The sequence below is a fragment of the Suncus etruscus genome, chromosome 1 (genome assembly GCF_024139225.1).
Source record: "Suncus etruscus isolate mSunEtr1 chromosome 1, mSunEtr1.pri.cur, whole genome shotgun sequence".
Classification (NCBI taxonomy): domain Eukaryota; kingdom Metazoa; phylum Chordata; class Mammalia; order Eulipotyphla; family Soricidae; genus Suncus; species Suncus etruscus.
In genome coordinates this window covers 173,501,892-173,522,304 of record NC_064848.1, presented here as the reverse complement: position 1 = coordinate 173,522,304, position 20,413 = coordinate 173,501,892, and the positions used below count along the sequence as shown (strand labels likewise).

The 20,413-nt window shown below is 42.3% G+C and overlaps 1 protein-coding gene across 1 annotated transcript in view; it reads left to right on the top strand.

Moving 5' to 3' along the window:
* The first annotated feature begins 6,907 nt into the window (after positions 1-6,907).
* The window catches only part of MED13 (mediator complex subunit 13), a 105,400-nt gene continuing 91,894 nt past the window's right edge, over positions 6,908-20,413 (top strand). The window contains exons 1-2 of the mRNA XM_049764678.1: positions 6,908-7,025; positions 9,261-9,495. Coding sequence (XP_049620635.1) covers positions 6,960-7,025; positions 9,261-9,495 — 301 coding nt within the window. The 5' untranslated portion in view covers positions 6,908-6,959. The remainder of the gene's footprint in view (positions 7,026-9,260; positions 9,496-20,413) is intronic.

Here is a 20,413-nt window from a genome sequence, read left to right as displayed (position 1 = left end):
TGTGATAAAAAAATTAACATTTGGGCCAGAGAGATATCACAGCAGTAGAGCATTTGCCTTGCATGCAGAAGGATGGTGGTTTGAATCCCGGCATCCCACATGGTCCCCTGAGCCTGCCGAGAACAATTTCTGAGTGTAGAGCCAGGAGTAGCCCCTGAGCACTGCTGGGTGTGACCCAAAAACCAAAAAACAAACAAACAAACACACACAAATAACAGCAACAACAACAACAACAAAAAACCCAAAAAACATTTTAAGATAGAAAAAGTAAAGCAAAGAAATTAGGAAACTGACTCCAAATTTAGTATTAAAATGAAATACTTATTGCAAAATAAACTTGAGGTTGTAATCAGATACTACATATCACCGAGAAATATACTAGGTTTTGGCAACTTTAATAAAAATCAGTATATTTTATACTTAGAGTTGAAATGTTTTGTCTTCAGTTGCTGATAACTGTATATCTATATTCAATGTAGTAGTGTCTGTGCATTAAGTAAATAAAATGTTTTGTAGCTTCTCCGCCTTTCCTCCATCTTATTGATTTATACAAGGCAAACACCTTACTTCTGTACTATCACTCCTGCCCCTCTAGTTTTTGTTTGTTTGTTTGTTTGTTTGATTTTGTTTTGGTTTTTGAGCCCAACCCAGCAGTGCTCAGAAGTTACTCTGGCTCTGCACTCAGAAATTACTCCTGGCAGGCGTGGGAGATCAGGGGAAGCAAATGAAATGCCTGGGATAGATGCTGCCTAGGTTGGCAACATACGAGGCAAACCCTACTCACTGTACTATTACTTCTACCTCTATCTAGTTTTAATGCCAGTTGGTTCAACTGTACCTATGTAGAGAAATGCTGAGATCCTTCTGTATCATGTGTACATGGTCTATATATGTCTTAACACATATATGGCCAATAAGTACAGGTAGAAAATGTACACATAGTATGACTTCAATCATATAGAGAAAAAAAATTTTTTTTTGTTTTTTGGGCCACACCCGGCGGTGCTCAGGGAATACTCCTGGTTATCTGCTCAGAAATAGCTCCTGGCAGGCACAGGGGGACCATATGGGACGCTGGGATTTGAACCAACCACCTTAGGTCCTGGATCAGCTGCTTGCAAGGCAAACGCTGCTGTACTCTCTCTCTGGCACCAGAGAGAGAGAGAGAGAAAATATTTTAATAAAAATATGTGCATATTTGGGCTAAAGTGATAGCAAAGTGGGTGGGTACTTGCCTTACATGTGGCTGAACCAGGTTTGATCCCCAGTATCCCATTACTTCCCTTAGTCCACAAAGAGTGATTCCTGAGCGGAGCCAGTAACCCCTTAGCATCACAGGGTATGGCCCCAAAACAAAATAAAGATACATATATGAATATACATGTATATCTGAAATCAATAAAGTCTGGAAGAAAATACAGTTGAATGTTGACACATAAATAATTTTATCTATGGTGATATATATATATATATATATATATATATATATATATATATATATATATATATATAGGTCTTTGGGCCACACCCGGCGGTGCTCAGGGGCTACTCCTGGCTGTCTGCTCAGAAATAGCTCCTGGCAGGCACGGGGGACCATATGGGACACCGGGATTCGAACCAACCACCTTTGGTCCTGGATCGGCTGCTTGCAAGGCATCTCTCTGGGCCCCTATGGTGATATTTTAGACATTTTTGGTAACATTTTTTCTCAACTTACATTTTTCTGTTTCTTCCAAACTTATGACAATGTCTATATAATGTTTTTATTTATTTCCATTACACTATAATAATTATGTCACACAACGTGTCATTTGAAGAGAATGTAGGTAGTTACTGATTTGCTTTGTGAGCTGTTATTTTTGTTTCCTCCCCATTCTCATTATTAGGGTTCTTTTTTTTTTTTCACTTCACTTTTCCATTCTTTCTCAGTCTTTTCTATCTTCTCCCTCTTTTCCTCCTTCATTCTTCCCTTGTCAGTAGTCCACTTTCCCACATCTCAATCTACCTTCTTCCTGATCCTGTTAATTTCTACCACTCTCATACTTTTTTCTCTGATTTTCTTTTCTTCTTATATCCCATCTCTCTCTTCTTCTTTTTTTTTTTGTTTTGTTTTGTTTTGTTTTTTTGGTCACACCCAGCAGTGCTCAGGGGCTACTCCTGGCTACATGCTCAGAAATCGCTACTGGCAGGCTTAGGGGACAATATGGAATGCTGGGATTTGAACCAATGACCTTCTGCATGAAAGGCAAACGCCTTACCTCCATGCTATCTCTCCGGCCCCAACCATCTCTCTCTTCTTTTGAAAAAGACTGACATTTTGTCGACTGGTCCAGCCTTTCTTAAAATAATATGGGAAGTCTTAAAAAAAAATCTAGGAATTGAGTTTCTATTTGATGCAGCAACTCCACTTCCTGGAATATATCCCATGGGTCCAAAAGCAAAATGGAGAAAAGACATTTGCACCCTATGTTCCTTGCAGCTCTATCCACAATAGCCAAAATCTAGAAACAACAAAAGTGTCCAAGAATAGATGACTAGATAAAGAAACTATGGTTTCTTTACACAATGGAATATTACTCAGCCATAAGAAAAGATAAAGTCATGCAATTTGCTGCTATGTGGAGGGACCTGGAGAGTATCATCTGAGTGAAGTTAGAGTGGAAAAGACAAATTTCTCTCATATGTGAAACATAAAGGAACATAATGGTGGAATAACAAATGCCCAAAGACAATGAAAACAAAAACACAAAAGCTGGCATTTAGTAGGAACTATGCCACCTGAAAGGTGGGAGCTGGGGGTGCAGCAACTATGGTGGAGAAGAGTGTTCTAGTAGGAGAAGGAGGTGATGCTGAAGGATGGTAAAGTGCTCCATATGAAACCCTAAAAGCAATAGTACTGTAAAGCCACAGTGCATAAACATTCATATATATATACATATGTATACATTCATATATCTGTATACTATATGTAGTTATCTTAGAGGCAGATTGGTGGGGTAGGAGGCAAATGAGTGGGTAGGGAAATTTTTGGAGCAAATTGGTGAGGTGGACACGTATGATGGGATGGATGTTGAAATAAATGTTGAAATGCAATCCTACATGAAACCCAGTCATTAATAATTTTATAATCTCACAGTAACTAAATAAAAATTAAAAATTAAAGATTGAAATTAAAAAATTGCTTTTTGGGGGAGCATGCCTGGTGGTGGTCAGGGGTTACTCCTGGTTTTGCACTCAAGGAATCTTTCCTGGTGGGGCTCAGGGGACCATATAAGGTGTCAGGGAATGAACTCAGGTTGGGCACATGTGAGTGCAAGTGCCCTTTCCATTAACTATCCTTTCACCCCCCCCAAACAAAATTATAAAATTCAGTTTACTATCAACCTGGTAAGTTTTCAGCTGATTCCAACTCTGAAGCCTTGAGGACTTGAGGAAGGTACTTGAGTTGGAAGTGAGCAAGTGAGGATGAGATTTCTGATAAGTTTGGTTACAGTGTTGGAAAAAGTAAGAGGTAGGAAGGACATTTCAGAAACAGTGCATGAGGTAAGGCACTTACTTTGCAAGTGGCTACAGCAGCAGCAACCTTGGTTCAAATCCCACATATGGTCCCCTTAACACTAGCAAGAACTCAATCCTGACCACCGAGCCAGGAATAGGCCCTGAGCACTGCTGGGTGTGGCCACAAAAACAAAAATAATCAAAACAAAACAAAAGAAAAATCATCAAAGTGGTGGCAGCAGAAGCCTGAATATTCTCAGGGAGAAATAGGTAGATCAATGCTGTCTGGGGATTGCTTTCTCCTGGAGCCAGCACTCAGAAAGGCCCTCAGTTGAACTGTGCTCCTGCGTTAATTTAGTCCTGGTTGTAGAATTGACTTTGATATGTGGCCTTTGGATCTGAATAGGGTTTAATAAGACTTAACTGCTTCAAGGGACTTTATAAGAATTCATTTTATCCTTCAAATCTGATTTCAAATGCTACTGACTTTAAGACATTTCACCAACTTTGGTGCCCCCCCTTGTTCCAATTGTGCTGTAGTTGATACATACTTTATTCCAGCAATCAGCTCGATGGTATTTTATTGTATTCTGTGAGAAATATTTCCTTTTATTGCCTCCCTTCAGAAATCCTGACTGGCAGGCTAATGTCTTAATCATATTTGTATCCTAGAAGTAGCGCAGACAAGGAACATATTCAGTTGAGTTTGCAGATGCTCAATGCCTTTTTTAGGGGGTGGGGGGTGAGCCACACCTGGCAGTTTTTATGGGTTACTCCTGGCTCTGCATTTAGGAATTACTCCTGATGGGGCTTGGGGGTAGCATATTGCCAGGGATCAAACCCACATTGATTCCATGGTGGAAAGCAAATGCCCTGTTATGCTGTCTCTCTGGCTCCTCTATAATGATTTTTTAAAAAGTGTTTTAATACCTAACATTAGAGATAAATGTGGCAAGCTGTAGACCTACATTGTTTCATTCATCAGACAGTAGGATTAAAGTACTTTTATTATCTCCCTGTTACAATGAGAAAACTGAGACTAGGAGAACTCAATGTGATCAAAGGTAAAATTTACTTTCAGATCCACTCCTAAAGTAGAGTTTTTCCTGTCCTTTTTTGCTTCTATGTCTGAACTCTTGTCTACTACAGATGGAGGAGAAACACTTTTTTTAAAAACGTGCCCTTGTGTTTATGGAAACATCATTTACAGTAGTCAAAGGTTAGAAATCTTTTAAGTGACCCTATTAACAGATGATTGAATAAAGGATATGTGGTATGTATAAGGAATTTTTTTAATCCAATGTCAAAGATGTGACATTTAGACGTCCTTCATTTTTAAGGCAATGATGGATGCTTTTGTAAAATAAATGGTGGGTGACAGCTATATATGGTAAATCCTAACTCTTTTAAGTTTCCAACTTCTGAATCACCTTTATCTCTTCCATCTTTCCTTGCTTTTCTCTCTCACTTTTTCACTGCTTGGGGGGAAAAGTGTTTGGATTCCTAAGTTGAAAAGTGATCCAGACAAGGAACTGGGTGTTTTTTGCCAAAAGAAAAAAACAAAACATTTTATTTGGTTTGGTTCCTGCTTCTTCCCAATTATTCATTTGCAAATTTACAGATGTCGATATCCTACTTACAGTGAACTAGGAACTTTTTGGGGGGAAGAGTTGCAGCAGCAAACTGAACAGTCCCGGTAGTCGGTTCTCACGGTGATTACCCTCTTTGTGGGCACTTTCCAGAGATGGGTTCAATTTACTCCTCTCAATCGCCCCAAGAGGTAACGATGACAACAAGAATAGATAAATCTGAACAGCGCTTATCTTGGCTTGGGGGCACTGGGCTACTCGCTTTCTTTGTATTCACTTCATGATCAAAATAACCCTAAGAGGTAGGGAGTATGTTCCCCTCCACAATTTATTTTTTATTTTTTTATTTTACAGCGATGACTACTAAAGACAAAAGAGCTTAAGTGAGTCGTTCAAAATTCTAGACACTGAGCCGCAAAACTCTTAGTATTCCCAGGCTGTTCAGCCCAGGGCTAGGATATCTCATTTCGTTTGTGCTTCTTCCTTGCAGTGACAACTTTCAAGCGGCTAGAGCTAGCTAGCTTAGCTATCTCCAATCAGAGATAGATCCTCTTGACTCCCTAGCACCCCGCAAGAGTTGGCGCCTCACCTTGGGGGCGACACACGCGCACGACGGCCAAGAGAGGGAATGAATGGCCTTGGAATGTCGACCATTTGATCTTCCCGACCACGAAACGAACTCTAAGCGACGATTCTCAGCGTTCATTTCTTTGCAATTTGGGCCAGGGGACCAGCTAAGAAGAAGAAGAAGAAGAAGAAGAAGAAGAAGAAGAAGAAGAAGAAGAAGAAGAAGAAGAAGAGAAAAAAAAAAGCTCATATGAGGGGCCAGGCCCCAGGGTCATTTTTTGGACACGACAGTAGTCGGCGGTGGGGAGAGGGCATCCAGCAGGGGGCGCTGTCTCAGTCGAGTCGCACAGCTGGCTTGACCCAAGCAGAGAGTCAAGGGGGGGGGAGAGAAACTCACCGCCTCCGCCGAAAAGCTTCCCGGCCCTCCCTCCCTCCTCCTTCCCTCCTCCCTCCCTCCCTGCTCGCTCTCTCCCCCCGCCCGCTCGGAGCCCGCCCACGTGACCCGCGGCGGCCAATGAGCGGGCGGAGAGGGCGAGCTGGTCCCTGTGGCCGCCATTAAAGCGAAGGGAAAACCCGTGAATTCGGATTAAAGGGGGGAAGGAGAAGAGGAGAGGGAAGGGAAGAAAAAAAAAAAAAAAAAAAAAAGCCAACCAACCCACACCGCCCGCTGGGCTCACAAAATGGGGGAGAGGAGGACGGCGACGGCGTTCCCGGCGGGGAGGCCGCTGCAGAGCGGACCTTAAGGCCACCACCGCCAGCAGCAGCAGCAGCAGCACCAGCGCCCCAAGCCCCCTGCACGGAGCGCAGCCGGGGAAGATGGTGTGAGACGCCGCCGCCGCCGCAGTCCCCGCTCGCTCGATCGCTCGCTCGCTCGCTCGCTGGGCGCAACGCGGGCCGAGGACGTCGCCGCGGGCCGGGCCGGGCCTGGCCTAGTTTCCCCTGCGAGTCCCCTGCAGCCTCCATCTGGGCTCGCGCTCGATCTCATTTATTGTGCGATTTCTTCTTCTTCTTCCTCTGCCCTCCATTTCTGGGTCCCCGCCGCAGCCCAGGAGAAGCCCGAGAAGGGCGCCGCGCTTTCCCGGCCTTGGGGGCGCCCCCGGGCGGGCGGGCGGGCGGGCGTCGGGGGCGGCCCGGCCAGGCTTAGGCTGCACTAGGCCCGGCGGGGCTCGGCGGCCTCTCTCGTCGCCCCGTCGTCGCCCCTCGCTCCCGCTCGCCCGCCGGGCTCCCCCCGCGTGTGTCTTTGCTCCCCCCCGGGCGGAGGCGGCGGTAATGGCGGACGGTCGGCCGCGGCTGCTGTGAGGGACGATGAGTTCCTCCTTAGTGCCGAACGGGGCCAGCCTGGAAGATTGTCACTGCAACCTCTTCTGCCTGGTGAGCGAGGCGCGGCAGGGCGGGCGGAGGGACGGAGGGAGTGCGAGGCCAGGCCGGCGGGGCAGGGTCCGGCCGGGGGGGCGCTCGCTCGAGGGTTTCGGGGTGCTGCTGGGTTGCATTGGGGTCGGATCGGATCCCAGCCCCGGTGCCCGAGTTCTTCTCTCCTCTTTCCGTCCCCTCCGGGCTAGGCCTCGGTGGTGTGTTGTTGGCCTTGTCCAGGGGGGTCCCCCCCTTTTCCAGGTTCTCCCGCTTTTTCTCTCCCTTCTCACCCACCCTCCCACCCTCCCAGTGGGCCTGCCTGCAACTTGCGGCCCCCTAAACCCTTCCCTACATCCAGATCCTCCCTCCCTCGTCTTTTTCCCACCCCAATCCCCCAATCAACCCAAGCCAATCCCGGCCGATCGGAGCTCCGGCTTGGCTTTTTTTTTTTTTTTACCTTCTTTTTGGCTTTATTTCTTTTTCTTTTGCTTTTTTTTTTTAATTTCTTCCCTGACCGTGGAGTCCTTCACACTTTGGGGCTCTCGCCCGATCTCCCGATCTCCCACCCCACCACCGCCTTGGCGCCTCCTTAGGAGACTATGATGGGTTTTTTTTCCCCCCCCTCACTGGCTCCCTCGATTTCCAGTCCCCCTCCCCAAGAAATAGGACTCCCCCCACCCCCAATTTAGACACCCGCCGGCCTTGAGGGTTTTTTTTTTTTTTTTTTGTTTTTTTTTTTTACAAAAAGATTAAGGGGAGATCGCGGAGGTTCGAACCCAACGAACGCGGTTTCTTCCTCGCGTGAGTTGAGATCGCTGGGTGAAAAGTAGTACATGCCACTGCATATGTGTTTTGTTTTTTTTCTTTTCTTCCTCTCCAAACTTTGGAAATAGTTTGCCATTTTCACAATTCTAGCCATCTTGCTTTTGATTAGGACCTCGTCTGTGTGTGTGTGTGTGTGTGTGTGTGTGTGTGAGATGAGTGTGGAGGGGACCCAAACCCGGGTTCATACCGGCTGTCTCCCGGTCTCGCCGGCGTGCTGGCATTTTTCGAACGCTTTGCGCAGGCAGCCGGCCCCCTCCTTTGAGCGAAGTGAACCTTCCAAGTCTGGGAAGCCGACTTGAGATGACAATTGTAATTGTGGGGTTCCTGGCAGCACCTGACGCTGACGACTTTCAGAAGTACCAACTGTTGCAAATACTTAGCCCCGAGTTGAGTTGGACCGTAGCTTAGCTTCTTCGGTGATTTAAAGTTTGTGTGACTTTCTTTTTTTTTTTTAAATTTTCCCCATGCTATGAAAATTGAGAGTTTGTGATAGGTAAGTGAATTGAGTGGGCGGAGCACAACTAGTTGGCAAGTGTAAACTGCCAGTCATGTATCAGCAGTTTCATTTTTGGCAGCTTATCCAATTTCACCTTTAAGTTAGATCATAGAAGTACAGAACTTCCAGATTTCTTTCAGGATGCTAAGTTGCGATCTTTCATGCCCTTCACCCTCACAGATGTTTTTCCGAGTGTCATGTTCACTAATCAGCATCTCTTTAGATGTAATACATACAGCAGCTCTTACATTTCTGTCTTCCATGACTTAGTCTATTTTTGGCACTTTTAAGGATCAGGTTCTTTGAAGAGAGACTAGCACAAATCTGAGGCCTTTGTGACAGCTATTTGACTTTTCCTAAAAGAGGTATGGTATGTGGAAAATTAAGACTTTTGTCAGTTGCCATTCAGGTCTTTTTATTAGAATTATAGCTTATAAATACGGAATGGCGAATACGGAAAAAGTTTTATTTTCTGTTAACTATTTGATGCCTAGAAACAAATGTGACCTGTTAGAGTACAACTTTAGAGTGGGAATCTACTCGTGTATCATATTAATAGGCTTTTATTTACCATAAATTCTTTGGGGGGGCACACTTGATAGATAACTCCTGGCTCTGTATTCTGGCGGTGATCAGGGTATGGTATACGGTACCAGGAATCAAACCATGTTGATTGTATGCAAGGTTAGGCCTTACCTGCTGTACTGTCTTTTAGGCCCACAACATAATTTTATTTCTCCTTGGGGGTAGATTTATTGCCTTGTTATTCATTGACACAGGTTAATTTTTAAACTGTTTTTGTTCTTTTCCTGAACATTTTGATTGTTGAATTATCAGTATTGGGCTTTTTCTGCTTTTAACATTTTAAACATACATTGGTAAATAGTATTTCTAATTTTGCTGATTTTAAAAAAACTCTTGTTTTCTCCCCCCAGGCCGACTTGACTGGAATTAAATGGAAAAGATATGTATGGCAAGGCCCAACTTCTGCCCCTATTCTATTTCCGGTGACAGAGGAAGACCCCATTTTGAGCAGTTTTAGTCGCTGCCTTAAGGCAGATGTACTTGGTGTTTGGCGGCGAGATCAAAGACCTGGAAGAAGAGAATTGTGGATATTCTGGTGGGGTGAAGACCCTAATTTTGCTGACCTTATTCACCATGACTTATCAGGTGAAAGCAGTTTATAATTTCTAATGATATATGAATGTGTTATGTACTTTCTAAAAATCATGATACAATTGTTTTTGGTAGAACAGCATTAGGTATGAAGCCAGCTAAAAATAACAGGTTTGTGTTTTATTTCACCATGGTGATTCTCTTTTACTTCAAATATTCATATCGTGACAGACTTTTGAAGTCTTAACTATCTTTGTCAACTATAGTTTTCCTCATTAACTGCAGAAAGGGCCCAAGAAAAGCGTGCTGCATTATCCCAAGAAAAATGGAATTGGACTTCATAAAGTTCTTTTTTTGTTGTTGTTTGTTTGTTTGTTTGTTTTGGGAAACTTTATAAAGTTCTTAACAAAATGATGATTTTTGTGGGAGTTTGGGATGGCTACTGACTTGGGACCATGTGGTGTCTTAGAATCTTAAGATGTAACAGACCTCTTTAATGTATGTTCTTTTTCAGCCCTCAAATCCTTTAATCTTTGTTTTATCTCTGGCTCACATCATGTATTTTTGTGGCCAACTTCAAGTTAATTCTGCCAGTGCTCTCTTCTGTATGAATATGCAGACAATTGGAAAGGGTATCTAGAAATTTTGTATTACGACTTTTCTGTTTTTTTAAGGCATTGTAATTATTATTTGTGGTGGTCGTTGTATTAATATGAAGGCTTCGTTGATTTCTTTTTGGAAAGTGATATCTGTTTATTTGTAGCTTTTTGGGCCACACCTGGCTGTGCTGGATGGGTTATTTCTTTCTCTGCAGTCAGGAATTATGCTTGGTGTACATGGGGAGAGAGGGTCTGTCATATGGGATGCCAGGTATTGAACATTGACCATGTGCAAGGCAAGCATCCTACATGTTATACTACATTCTCTTCTATCAAAGACATTCAAAGAATGTTGACTTGTTTAACATTCATAGGACATACGGTTCATAATCTTAAAAATTATAGTGTAAAAAAGTTGGATTATTTTCATTTTACATTCTTTGTTTTTTTTTTTTTTTTTTTTGGTTTTGGGCCACACCCAGCAGCGCTCAGGGTTTACTCCTGGCTTTCTGCTCAGAAATAGCTCCTGGCAGGCACGGGGGACCATATGGGACACCGGGATTCGAACCAACCGCCTTAGGTCCTGGATCGGCTGCTTGCAAGGCAAATGCCGCTGTGCTATCTCTCTGGGCCCTCATTTTACATTCTTTACTTTTAGGACCAAATATTACTTTACAAACCATCTCTTCGTGTTATTACTGAAGTTTGTATTAATTTTAGACTATAAAAAGTTTGTTCACAATCTTTAAATTTATTTTATTTTATTTTATTTTTTTTTTGGTTTTTGGGTCACAACCAGCAGTGCTCTCAGAGGTTATTCCTGGCTTTGTGCTCAGAAATCGTCACTGGCAGGCATGGGGGACCATATGGGATGCCGGGATTTGAACCACCTTCCTTCTGGATGTAAGGCAAATGCCCTTACCTCCATGCTATCTCTCCAGCCCCCACAATCTTTAATTTTAAAATGTAAATGAATAGTGTCTTGCTGTGTGCCAAGATATTTGATAATGATTCTTGACAGATAAACATTTTAGATAAAAAGAAGAACTTCATTAAAAGTTGAGTGCACAGATATCTCTATAACTCATATATAGAACCTATTTTCATTTTTTCCTGTATATTTTTACAAATATATACCATGGCAATTTAATGAAAATTAACAACTATGTAAGTTCAAGTTAGGATCAGAAATATCAGGCAGAAAAAATGGTAAGCAGAAAAACCCTAAAAAAGAGAATGAGTTTGAAATGTATTGTTTTTAAAGGCCATTGTTGTTGTTAAATTATGAATAAATAGGAAAATTAAATATGTGACATGGAAGGTATCTAGATAGGAATCGGATTCTGATCATCCTTAAAAATTATTTTAAGGGATTTATATTTTAATTGAGAGCTACATGTATGATGAATATGCATTATGCGCATGTGCAGTATGATAATACTGCATGGTACATTTGCAGCAAAACAAAAATTACAACTGAAGTCATTGAAATGTATAAAGTACAGGCAGATTTTGGAAAGACATCAAGACTTGGAAGAGCAAGTGGTAAAGAGTGAACTTCATTTTATAGCTTTATGTCTGAGGGCAGGACACAAAAGTGACTAAGATTCCACTCGAAAACTTGACATTTTTGAAAATCAGACTTTGAGACAATTAGAGCAATTGGCATTTTAAGATTGTGCTTCAATAATTAGAGAGCTAGAAAGGTAGCTAGCAAAATGGTAGGGTGGTTATATCAAAATTTTATGAATAAACTATACTAAATATGTTATGACTCCTAAATTACACAAATACTATGTGTTCCTGTCAAAACATCCCAATGAACAATAAAAGAACTGCACATACATTTAAGTAAGGAATGATTTTATTTTTGGATATGATGTAATCTGGTTTGTAGCTTCAGTAAGCACTTGGTAAGACCAGGGTTTGTACAGGAATGTATTGTATATTCACATTTGTTTTGACAGATGCTTTTAACTCTCTTAATGAACTAGCCCTCAAACACTTTAATCTTTATTTTTAATCTTTAATCACTTTGATCTTTATTTTATTTATTTATTTATTTTGATTTTTGGGTCATACCCGACGGCGCTCAGGAGTTACTCCTGGCTCTACGCTCAGAAATCACTCCTGGCAGGCTCAGGGTGACCATATGGGATTCTGGGATTCGAATCACTGTCCTTCTGCATGCAAGGCAAACGCCCTACATCCGTGCTATCTCTCCGGCCCCTGATTTTATTTTTTGAGAGTGGCTGCATTTCTCAGTTTTTCTGCCGAATATTTTAGTCCTTAGTTTTAAATGTGATAAATAGCATGTAAAATGATGTGTATATATGTGGAAATAGATATGTTCATATATATCAGGATATAAAAGTCCTTGTGGGATGAACAAGATTCTTTCTAATTGCCATCCTGATTGCTAAGGCACTAGCTCCCATTTTGTTTCATTCACTCTTTAGTATATTTGTATTTTAAGATTAAAGTGGTTGTTAAAAATTTACTAAAATATTTGGAGATAATTTTAATATTGATAAATTATGTATAAAGTGTAATTGTTGATAGCTATAACTTACCTGGAACTTTCAGTTTACTTAAAAAAGTTGGTAATGGGGCTGGAAAGATAGCGTGGAGGTAGGGCATTTGCCTTGTGTGCAGAAAGACGGTGGTTCAAATCCTGCCATCCCATATGGTCCCCCAAGCCTGCCAGGAGCAATTTCAGAGCATAGAGCCAGGAGTAAACCCCTGAGCACTGCTGGGTGTGACTCAAAAACAAAAACAAAAATCAAAAAAGTTGTTAGAGAGCCAGACTGATTATACTGTGGCTAGGGCACTTGCTTTGCAAGTGACAGATCCAGGCTCCATCCCTAGCATTATATATTGGACCCCTTGGGCACTGCTAGGAGTGATCCCTGAGTACCATTGATGTAGCCCTAAAACAAACAAAAAAGTAAAGTTTTCAGAACATCCAAACACATTTTCTTTCTCTAGATTAGATGAAATACGTGCTGTGGAATGGAAGATAATTTTAGTAGGTCTGTACTGTTACATTTTACCATTGTAGGACTTACGTTTTGATTATTTAAATCCTGCTGGAGTTTAAAGTGGGTTGTTCTGATGAATATAAAAATGCTGTGCAGGGCCAGGAAGATAGCATGGAGCAGGGTGTTTGCCTTGCATGGTGATTCGAATCCCAGCATCCCATATGGTCCCCGAGCCTGCCAGGAGCGATTTCTGAGCATAGAGCCAGGAGTAACCCCCGAGTGCCAGGTGTGATCCAAAAAACAAAAAAAAAAAAAGAAAAAGAAAAAGAAAATGCTGTATGGATATTTTTTTCGATTTTGGTTTTGGTTTTGGGGCCACACCTGGCAGTGCTCAGCGGTGTATAGGATACTGTGGATTACACCCTACCCGGGTCAGCAGAGTGAAAGTCAAGTGCCCTATCCGCTGTAGTCTCTTTCGCCTTTGATATTTTTCTTTCAGGTTTCTTGATATGGGCTAGATGTTTTCTCCTGAAATTCGGTTACGGTTTAATTTTTTTCCTGTAGTTTAACTTTTTTTGAGCATTACTTTTTTTTATTACCTTTTTTTTAAGTTACAATCTATACTTTAAAATATTTTTTAATGTGAATGAAAATAATCTTGGACGACTGGGTTCTAATTGTCGTAAGATTTTGGTGAAAGTCAATGGTGATTACAATTTTATCAGAGCGAAAGCGATTGAAGTTATAAACCAAAATATAATTTAGAAGTAGTAAGTAATAGTATCTAATGTCCCCAAGCCCATGCTGTACTGTTTCAGTTTGTGTAGAGTAATTTATATGTTTTAACTTTTTTTGATCTGTCATTGACTTTATAATGTCGCTACTTAAATCAGCCTTAAGAGTAATTGGGTCTTTTCAGATGGAATATATTTGTCTTTGCCTTTTCTTTGCTCCAGGGACAGTCTGCCTCCCTTTTGGGTAATTAGTCTCAGTCTCAGTCTCTCTCTCTCTCTCTCTCTCTCTCTCTCTCTCTCTCTCTCTCTCTCTCTCTCTCTCTCTCTCTCTCTCTCTCTCTCTCTCTCTCTCCCTCCCTCCCTCCTCCCTCCCTCTCCCTCTCCCTCTCTCTCCCTCTCCCTCTTCCTCTCTCTCTCCCTCTCTCCCTCTCCCCTTCTCCCCTCCTTTCCCCTCCACTCCCCTCCCCTCCCCTCTTCTCTCACCCTTTCTCCCTACCTTCCCTTCCTCCCTCCCTCTTTCTCTCTCTCCTCTCTTTCTTCTCTCCTCTTGCCCTTTCTCCCTACCTTCCCTCCCTCCCTCTCTCTTTCCTCTCCTCTCCTCTTGCCCTTTCTCCCTTCCTTCCCTCCCTCCCTCTTTCTCTCTCTGCCCCTCTCTCTCTCCATTTCTCCCTGTCTCACGCCTCTCCCCCTCTCTCCCTCCCTTCAAATGCTTTTTTTCTTTCTTCCCATCAGTGGTACTATTCCCTTCTTTTAAATCCCCTGAGTAGAGAGCAGCTGGACTTGTAAGGGTGGCATCAGCTGCAGGAGGCAATCCTGAGATCCAAGTTGAGGTATAACACTCAGCGTAAGGAAACTGGAAGGACCCAGGTGGTAACTAAAGAACTGGTTAATTTAGCATGAGCTTCCTCTTTATAGGCAGTGTCCTTCTGTTTGTTTAGTTCCTACCACATTATTGAAATGTTTGTGATTATGGTGAGAATATTGCATTGCTCTTCTTGGTAGGGGAAGGAGGAAAGGCATTCCTTTCTGTTTTTCTTATCAACTGAAGTATTCCATAATTAGCAAACAAAATTACCTTTGTTTATTAACCTTATCTCTGTGTCACCCATAATGTATTTTTAGACTTTTTATTTTTAAAAGTTTCAGATTTACTTAGATTTTGCAAAGGTATTATTGAGTTCCTGTATGACCTTCAGCCTGTTTCTTTTTTGTTTATATATTAGAATTGATCTATCTTACATTTAATTGTCACATTTTCTTGAGCTATTTTGGATGGACAGTTTCTCAGATTTTTCTTAATTTTAATGATTTTGTTAATCCTGAAATGCTGAGGTTCCTTGTTTCTAGATTTCTGCCTGTTTTATATATCACTTAGCAGGTCATGATCACTTTATTTTTAAATGTTGCTGATGTATAGAAATAGAATATAAATGTTTTATTAATAACTTATAAAAATTGTGGCAAACCAAATCTAATTTGATGATACTTTCTTGGGTTTTTTTTTTTTTTTTTGGACCACACCCCATGGTGCTGACTCAGGTAATAATTCCTGCTCAGGTAATACTCCTGTTCAGGAGTTGTTCCTGGCAATACTGGAGGACCATATACTCTGGGTTAGAACTCTGGGCCTCCTGCATGCAAAACATGTTCTGCCTTGGTTTGATGATAGTTTAAGTCATGGGTGGCGAACAAGTTCGACACAAAGAGCCAAAATTGTAAACTGTGAGAGTCAGAGAGCCACACACGCAGTGACCTGCCAAAACAAACACACAAAAGCATCTAATTTTAACAGTAATCTATTAAACACATATTGTATTTTGCCATTTTGAGTGAGGGTAAAAATCCTGCAATGATGGCGAGGGTGTGCTGTGTCCTCCACACTAAGAACTAGCGGCAAGATGTGACCCAACATGTGCCACACGGGTCCCTGGCTCCCTGGCCCATGCAGACCAGGATGACGCAGCCCGGGAGTGGGGTTCCTCAGAGGTCCCTCCTCAAGCAGCAGAACAAAATCCAAACTTGGCCAAGAGCCACAGTATGCAAAATCATGATAAGAGGCAAAGAGTCCAGGGAGCCGCATGCCCCTGGTTTAAGTCCTTGCCTACTAGGTATAGAAATAGCCAGCATTGTTTAGTAATTTAATTTGAAGATTCTGATGATTTTTGTTTTGTTTTGGGGATACACCCAGCAATGCCCAGGGCTTTACTCCTCCACTCTGATCTCTCTCCTTTTTTTTTTTGTCACACCGACAGCACTCAGGGGTCACTCCTGGCTGGCTCCATGCTCAGAAATTCCTCCTGGCAGGCTGGGGGACCATATGGGGTGCTGGGATTCGAACCACCATCCTTCTGTATGCAAGGCAAATGCCCTACCTCCATGTTATCTCTCTGGGCCCCCACTCTGATATCTCCTGGTGGCTAGAGATTGAACTGAAGATAAGCGTTCTACTATTGTGCTATAAGTCCCAGGTCCCAATTGATGGTTAATATCAATGTTCAAAGCAAAACGGTTAGAGAACCAAACTTCTTTGATTGCAACCTTTTTATTTTGCAGAGCTCTTAAACTGTACTGGAGTTGAGTGAGGGAGACCCAGTGGCCACTTCTGGTGTTATTTAGCCAACAATTGATTTCTATAGTTAGATCCATCAATGAAGTGTTATTCAGGCTAGCAGTACTAGATATTATTGGGGCCACACTTGGGATGGTGGTGGCCATTAGGGCTATACGTGGTAGTGCTTGGGGGTAACTGTGTAGTGCCAGTGATTGAACTCTGAACTTTGCTCTCCTGGTCCCTTTATCTTTTTGGGCCACACCTACTTGTCAGTGTAAGTGGAGGAATTAGGGGGTTGATGACCATTGGTGCCAGGGATCAAACTAGGATTCCAGAATGCCCAACACGCACTGCAGTCTTTTGAGTTGTCTTTTAAATGTAAACTTTGTGACACATAATTTAGTGATTATGTGAAAGAAGGATGAATGGTGCTGCGAAAATTTTAGCTTAAGACCTCTTGAGTCGGGGCCGGGAAGGTGGCGCTAGAGGTAAGGTGTCTGCCTTTCAAGCGCTAGCGTAGGATGGACTGCGGCTCGATCCCCCGGTGTCCCATATGGTCCCCCAAGCCAGGGGCGATTTCTGAGTGCATAGCCAGGAGTAACCCCTGAGCGTCAAACGGGTGTGGCCCAAAAATCAAAAAAAAAAAAAAAAGACCTCTTGAGTCAAAAAGTTTCTATTGTTGGGGGCCCGAGAAAATATAGCACAGCAGTAGGATATTTGCCTTGCATGCTGCTACCACAGGTGGTGGTTCGAATCACTGCATCCCATATGGTCCCCTGAGCCTGCCAGGAGGAACCCCTGAGCACGGCCAGGTATGTACCAAAAAACCAAACATAAATAAAAGTTTCTACTGTGGCTGATAGTGATTTTTGTTGTTGTGATTGTTTTTTTTTTTTTGTTGGGGGGCTCACACCTGTGACGCTTAGGGGTTAATCCTGGCTATGCGCTCAGAAATTGCTCCTGGCTTTGGGGACCATATGGAACGAGGGGGGGGGGGCATTGAATCACACGGTTCGTCCAAGGCCAGCACTGGCAAGGCAGACGCCTGCTCCACGCCACTGCTTCGGCCCATGTGATTGGTTTTTTTTAAGTATGGTTTGCTTTAGAACAAGATTGTTTATTTCATATGTCATTGATCTTAAAGGAGAAGGATTTCTGTGTATTTTTGTTCTGTGCTTTAACCTTCTTGAAATTTTTATATCTGCCACTGGCTTCCTTAAAGCAGAAAAAATAAAAACAAAACCTACTCTGGGCTGGAGTTGTAGCACAGTGATAGGGCAGGGAACCAGGTTTGATACCCAACATCCCATATGGTCCTCTGATCCGGCCAGGAGCAATTTCTGAGCGCAGAGCCCAGAAGGAACCCCTGAGGACTGCCGGGTGTGTCACCAAATCAAAACAACCTACTCCTTATCCCAAGATTTATATCTTAAATCATAGTTAGTTGGAATCTGGTGAGGCTCTTTGAGAAAACTGATACTTTGAGACCTTTTTTAGGAAATGGTTATGGAGGGCCCGGAGAGATAGCACAGCAGCGTTTGCCTTGCAAGCAGCCGATCCAGGACCAAAGGTGGTTGGTTCGAATCCCGGTGTCCCATATGGTCCCTCGTGCCTGCCAGGAGCTATTTCTGAGCACTGCCGGGTGTGGCCCAAAAATCAAAAATCAAAATAAATAAATAAATGGTTATGGGGCAAGGCAAATTAATTTTTTTTCTGATTCCTGTTGTCTTTGTGCAGATTTTTATCGAAATATAATACTTTTTTATACTAGAAGTTCATCATAGTACTGCCAAAGCAGTACTAATAATTACTGTTAGGATTTAATTTTGGATGCTATTATTGAAAAATATTAGTATTAATGAAACTTAGATTTTTGTGACAGCTTTAACAATATTGACAAATAAAGCAATCTGTTGTCAGTCAAACATAAACTAGGTTTGGTGCCTGAACGCCTTTTTTGGTTATGGTACTTGTCCAAGTTTACCCATGGTGGCACTAGTGATTTTTTTGTTTGTTTGTTTGTTTTTGTGGCACTAGGTGCCCAAGGGTCATTCCTGGCCCTGCACTCAGAAGCTTGGGGGTCTGAGGACCATATGGGATTCAGGGATCAAACCTGGGTCAGCTGTATTCAAGGCAAGTGCCTTACCTGCTATATTATTTGCCCAGTCTTAGCAGGATCCTTAATGATTCTACCATTATAATTATACCCAGACCCTAGATGTTAGTTTTGAGAAAAGTGTTGAATACTAGGAATATCAGCTGTAAAAAATTTACCCCTGCTGGTGGAAAATTATTTTGATTTTTTACTTTAATTTTATTTTATTGCCACAGTAATTGCATCTTGAAAAAATGTGGCAAATCAGGTTTACATTAGAACTTTTTTTTTTTTTTTTTTTTTGGTTTTTGGGCCACACCCGGCAGTGCTCAGGGGTTACTCCTGACTGTCTGCTCAGAAATAGCTCCTAGCAGGCACAGGGGACCATATGGGACACCGGGATTCGAACCAACCACCTTTGTCCTGGATCGGCTGCTTGTAAGGCATATGCCGCTGTGCTATCTCTCCGGACCCAGAACTTTTTTCAAATAAGTATCTTAACAATGAATAGGCATTTAACATAAATAGTAAAAGTAATAAAGTATTCCACATAGAATCAAATCTATTTTCTCCCCAGATATAGGAGGAGGATATCAGTTAAGTGCATCAAACACTTTTTCTGTTAGGCTATGGTTGATTAAGTTCAAAAAAATTTGCCACATGTTCCCATCTTGCTCCCTTAACTATTATAATGTGGTATTGTGATTGGCTTGTTTAGTTACTATGAGGTATTTATCTCAATGTCTTGGGTAGTTTGATTGTACTGACTCACTTCATCTTGAATAAACCATATAAAGTACTTTGATTATGGTTATTGTATTAGACGTACTTTAAGGTATTAGAAATGTGGCTTAGTAAGTTACTTGTTCTAAATGGCACATCTAACATACCTCCTTCAATAATAAAAGAATCTTAAGCCTTTTCATTGTGTACTATTAGGACCTTTTTTTTTGCTTATTGGGCCACACGCAGTGACGTTCAGGGGTTACTCCTGCTGGGGATTAAACCATGGTCTGTCCTAGGTCAGCCATATGCAAGGCAAATGCCCTACTGCTATGCCACTGCTCTGGCCCCTAGTTAGATCACTTTTGGGGGGGCATTGGGTCACACCCGGCAGCGCTCAGGGGTTACTCCAGGCTCTATGCTCAGAAATAACTCCCAGCAAGCGTGGGGGACCATATGGGATGCTGGGAATCGAACCACCGTCCTTTGCATGCAAGGCAAATGCTTTACCTCCATTCTATCTCTCCAGCCCCATAGTTAAATCACTTTTTTTTTTTTTTTTTTTTTGGTTTTTGGGCCACACCCGTTTGACACTCAGGGGTTACTCCTGGCTATGTGCTCAGAAATAGCCCCTGGCTTGGGGGGACCATATGGGACGCCGGGGGATCGAACCGCGGTCCTTCCTTGGCTAGCGCTTGCAAGGCAGACACCTTACCTCCAGCGCCACCTACCCGGCCCCTTTTTAAAAAATTATTTAGGATTTTGCGCTGTAGTTTACAGTGCTGTTGCTGATAGGGTTACATACATAGTACTTGAACACCCCTTCCTCCACTTGGTTGAACACTTCCCTTCACCATAGTCATAGCCCCCTCCCTGTCCTATCCCTGGTACCCTCAGGTGGTATGTTTCCTACTAAATATCAGTTCTTATGTTCTTTGTTTCCGTTATTTTTGGGCATTCATTATTCTTAAATTACGTAATATTCCATTGTGTATGTGTATCATATTTACTTTATTCAGTCATCTATTCTTGGACACGTGAATTGTTTCTAGATACTGGATATTTTGGATAGTGCTGCAAGGAACACAGGATTGCATGTATTTCCTGCATATTTTGGCTATTGTGGATTGTGCTGCAAGGAACATAAGAGTACAGATGTCTTTTCTCTATTTTGGTTTTGGGACCTCGGGGTATATACCAGGGAGTGGAGTTGCTGGGTTAAATGGAGACTTGGTTTCCAGATTCTTTTTAACATCCATATTGTTTTCCAGAAAGGCTGGAATAGTAGA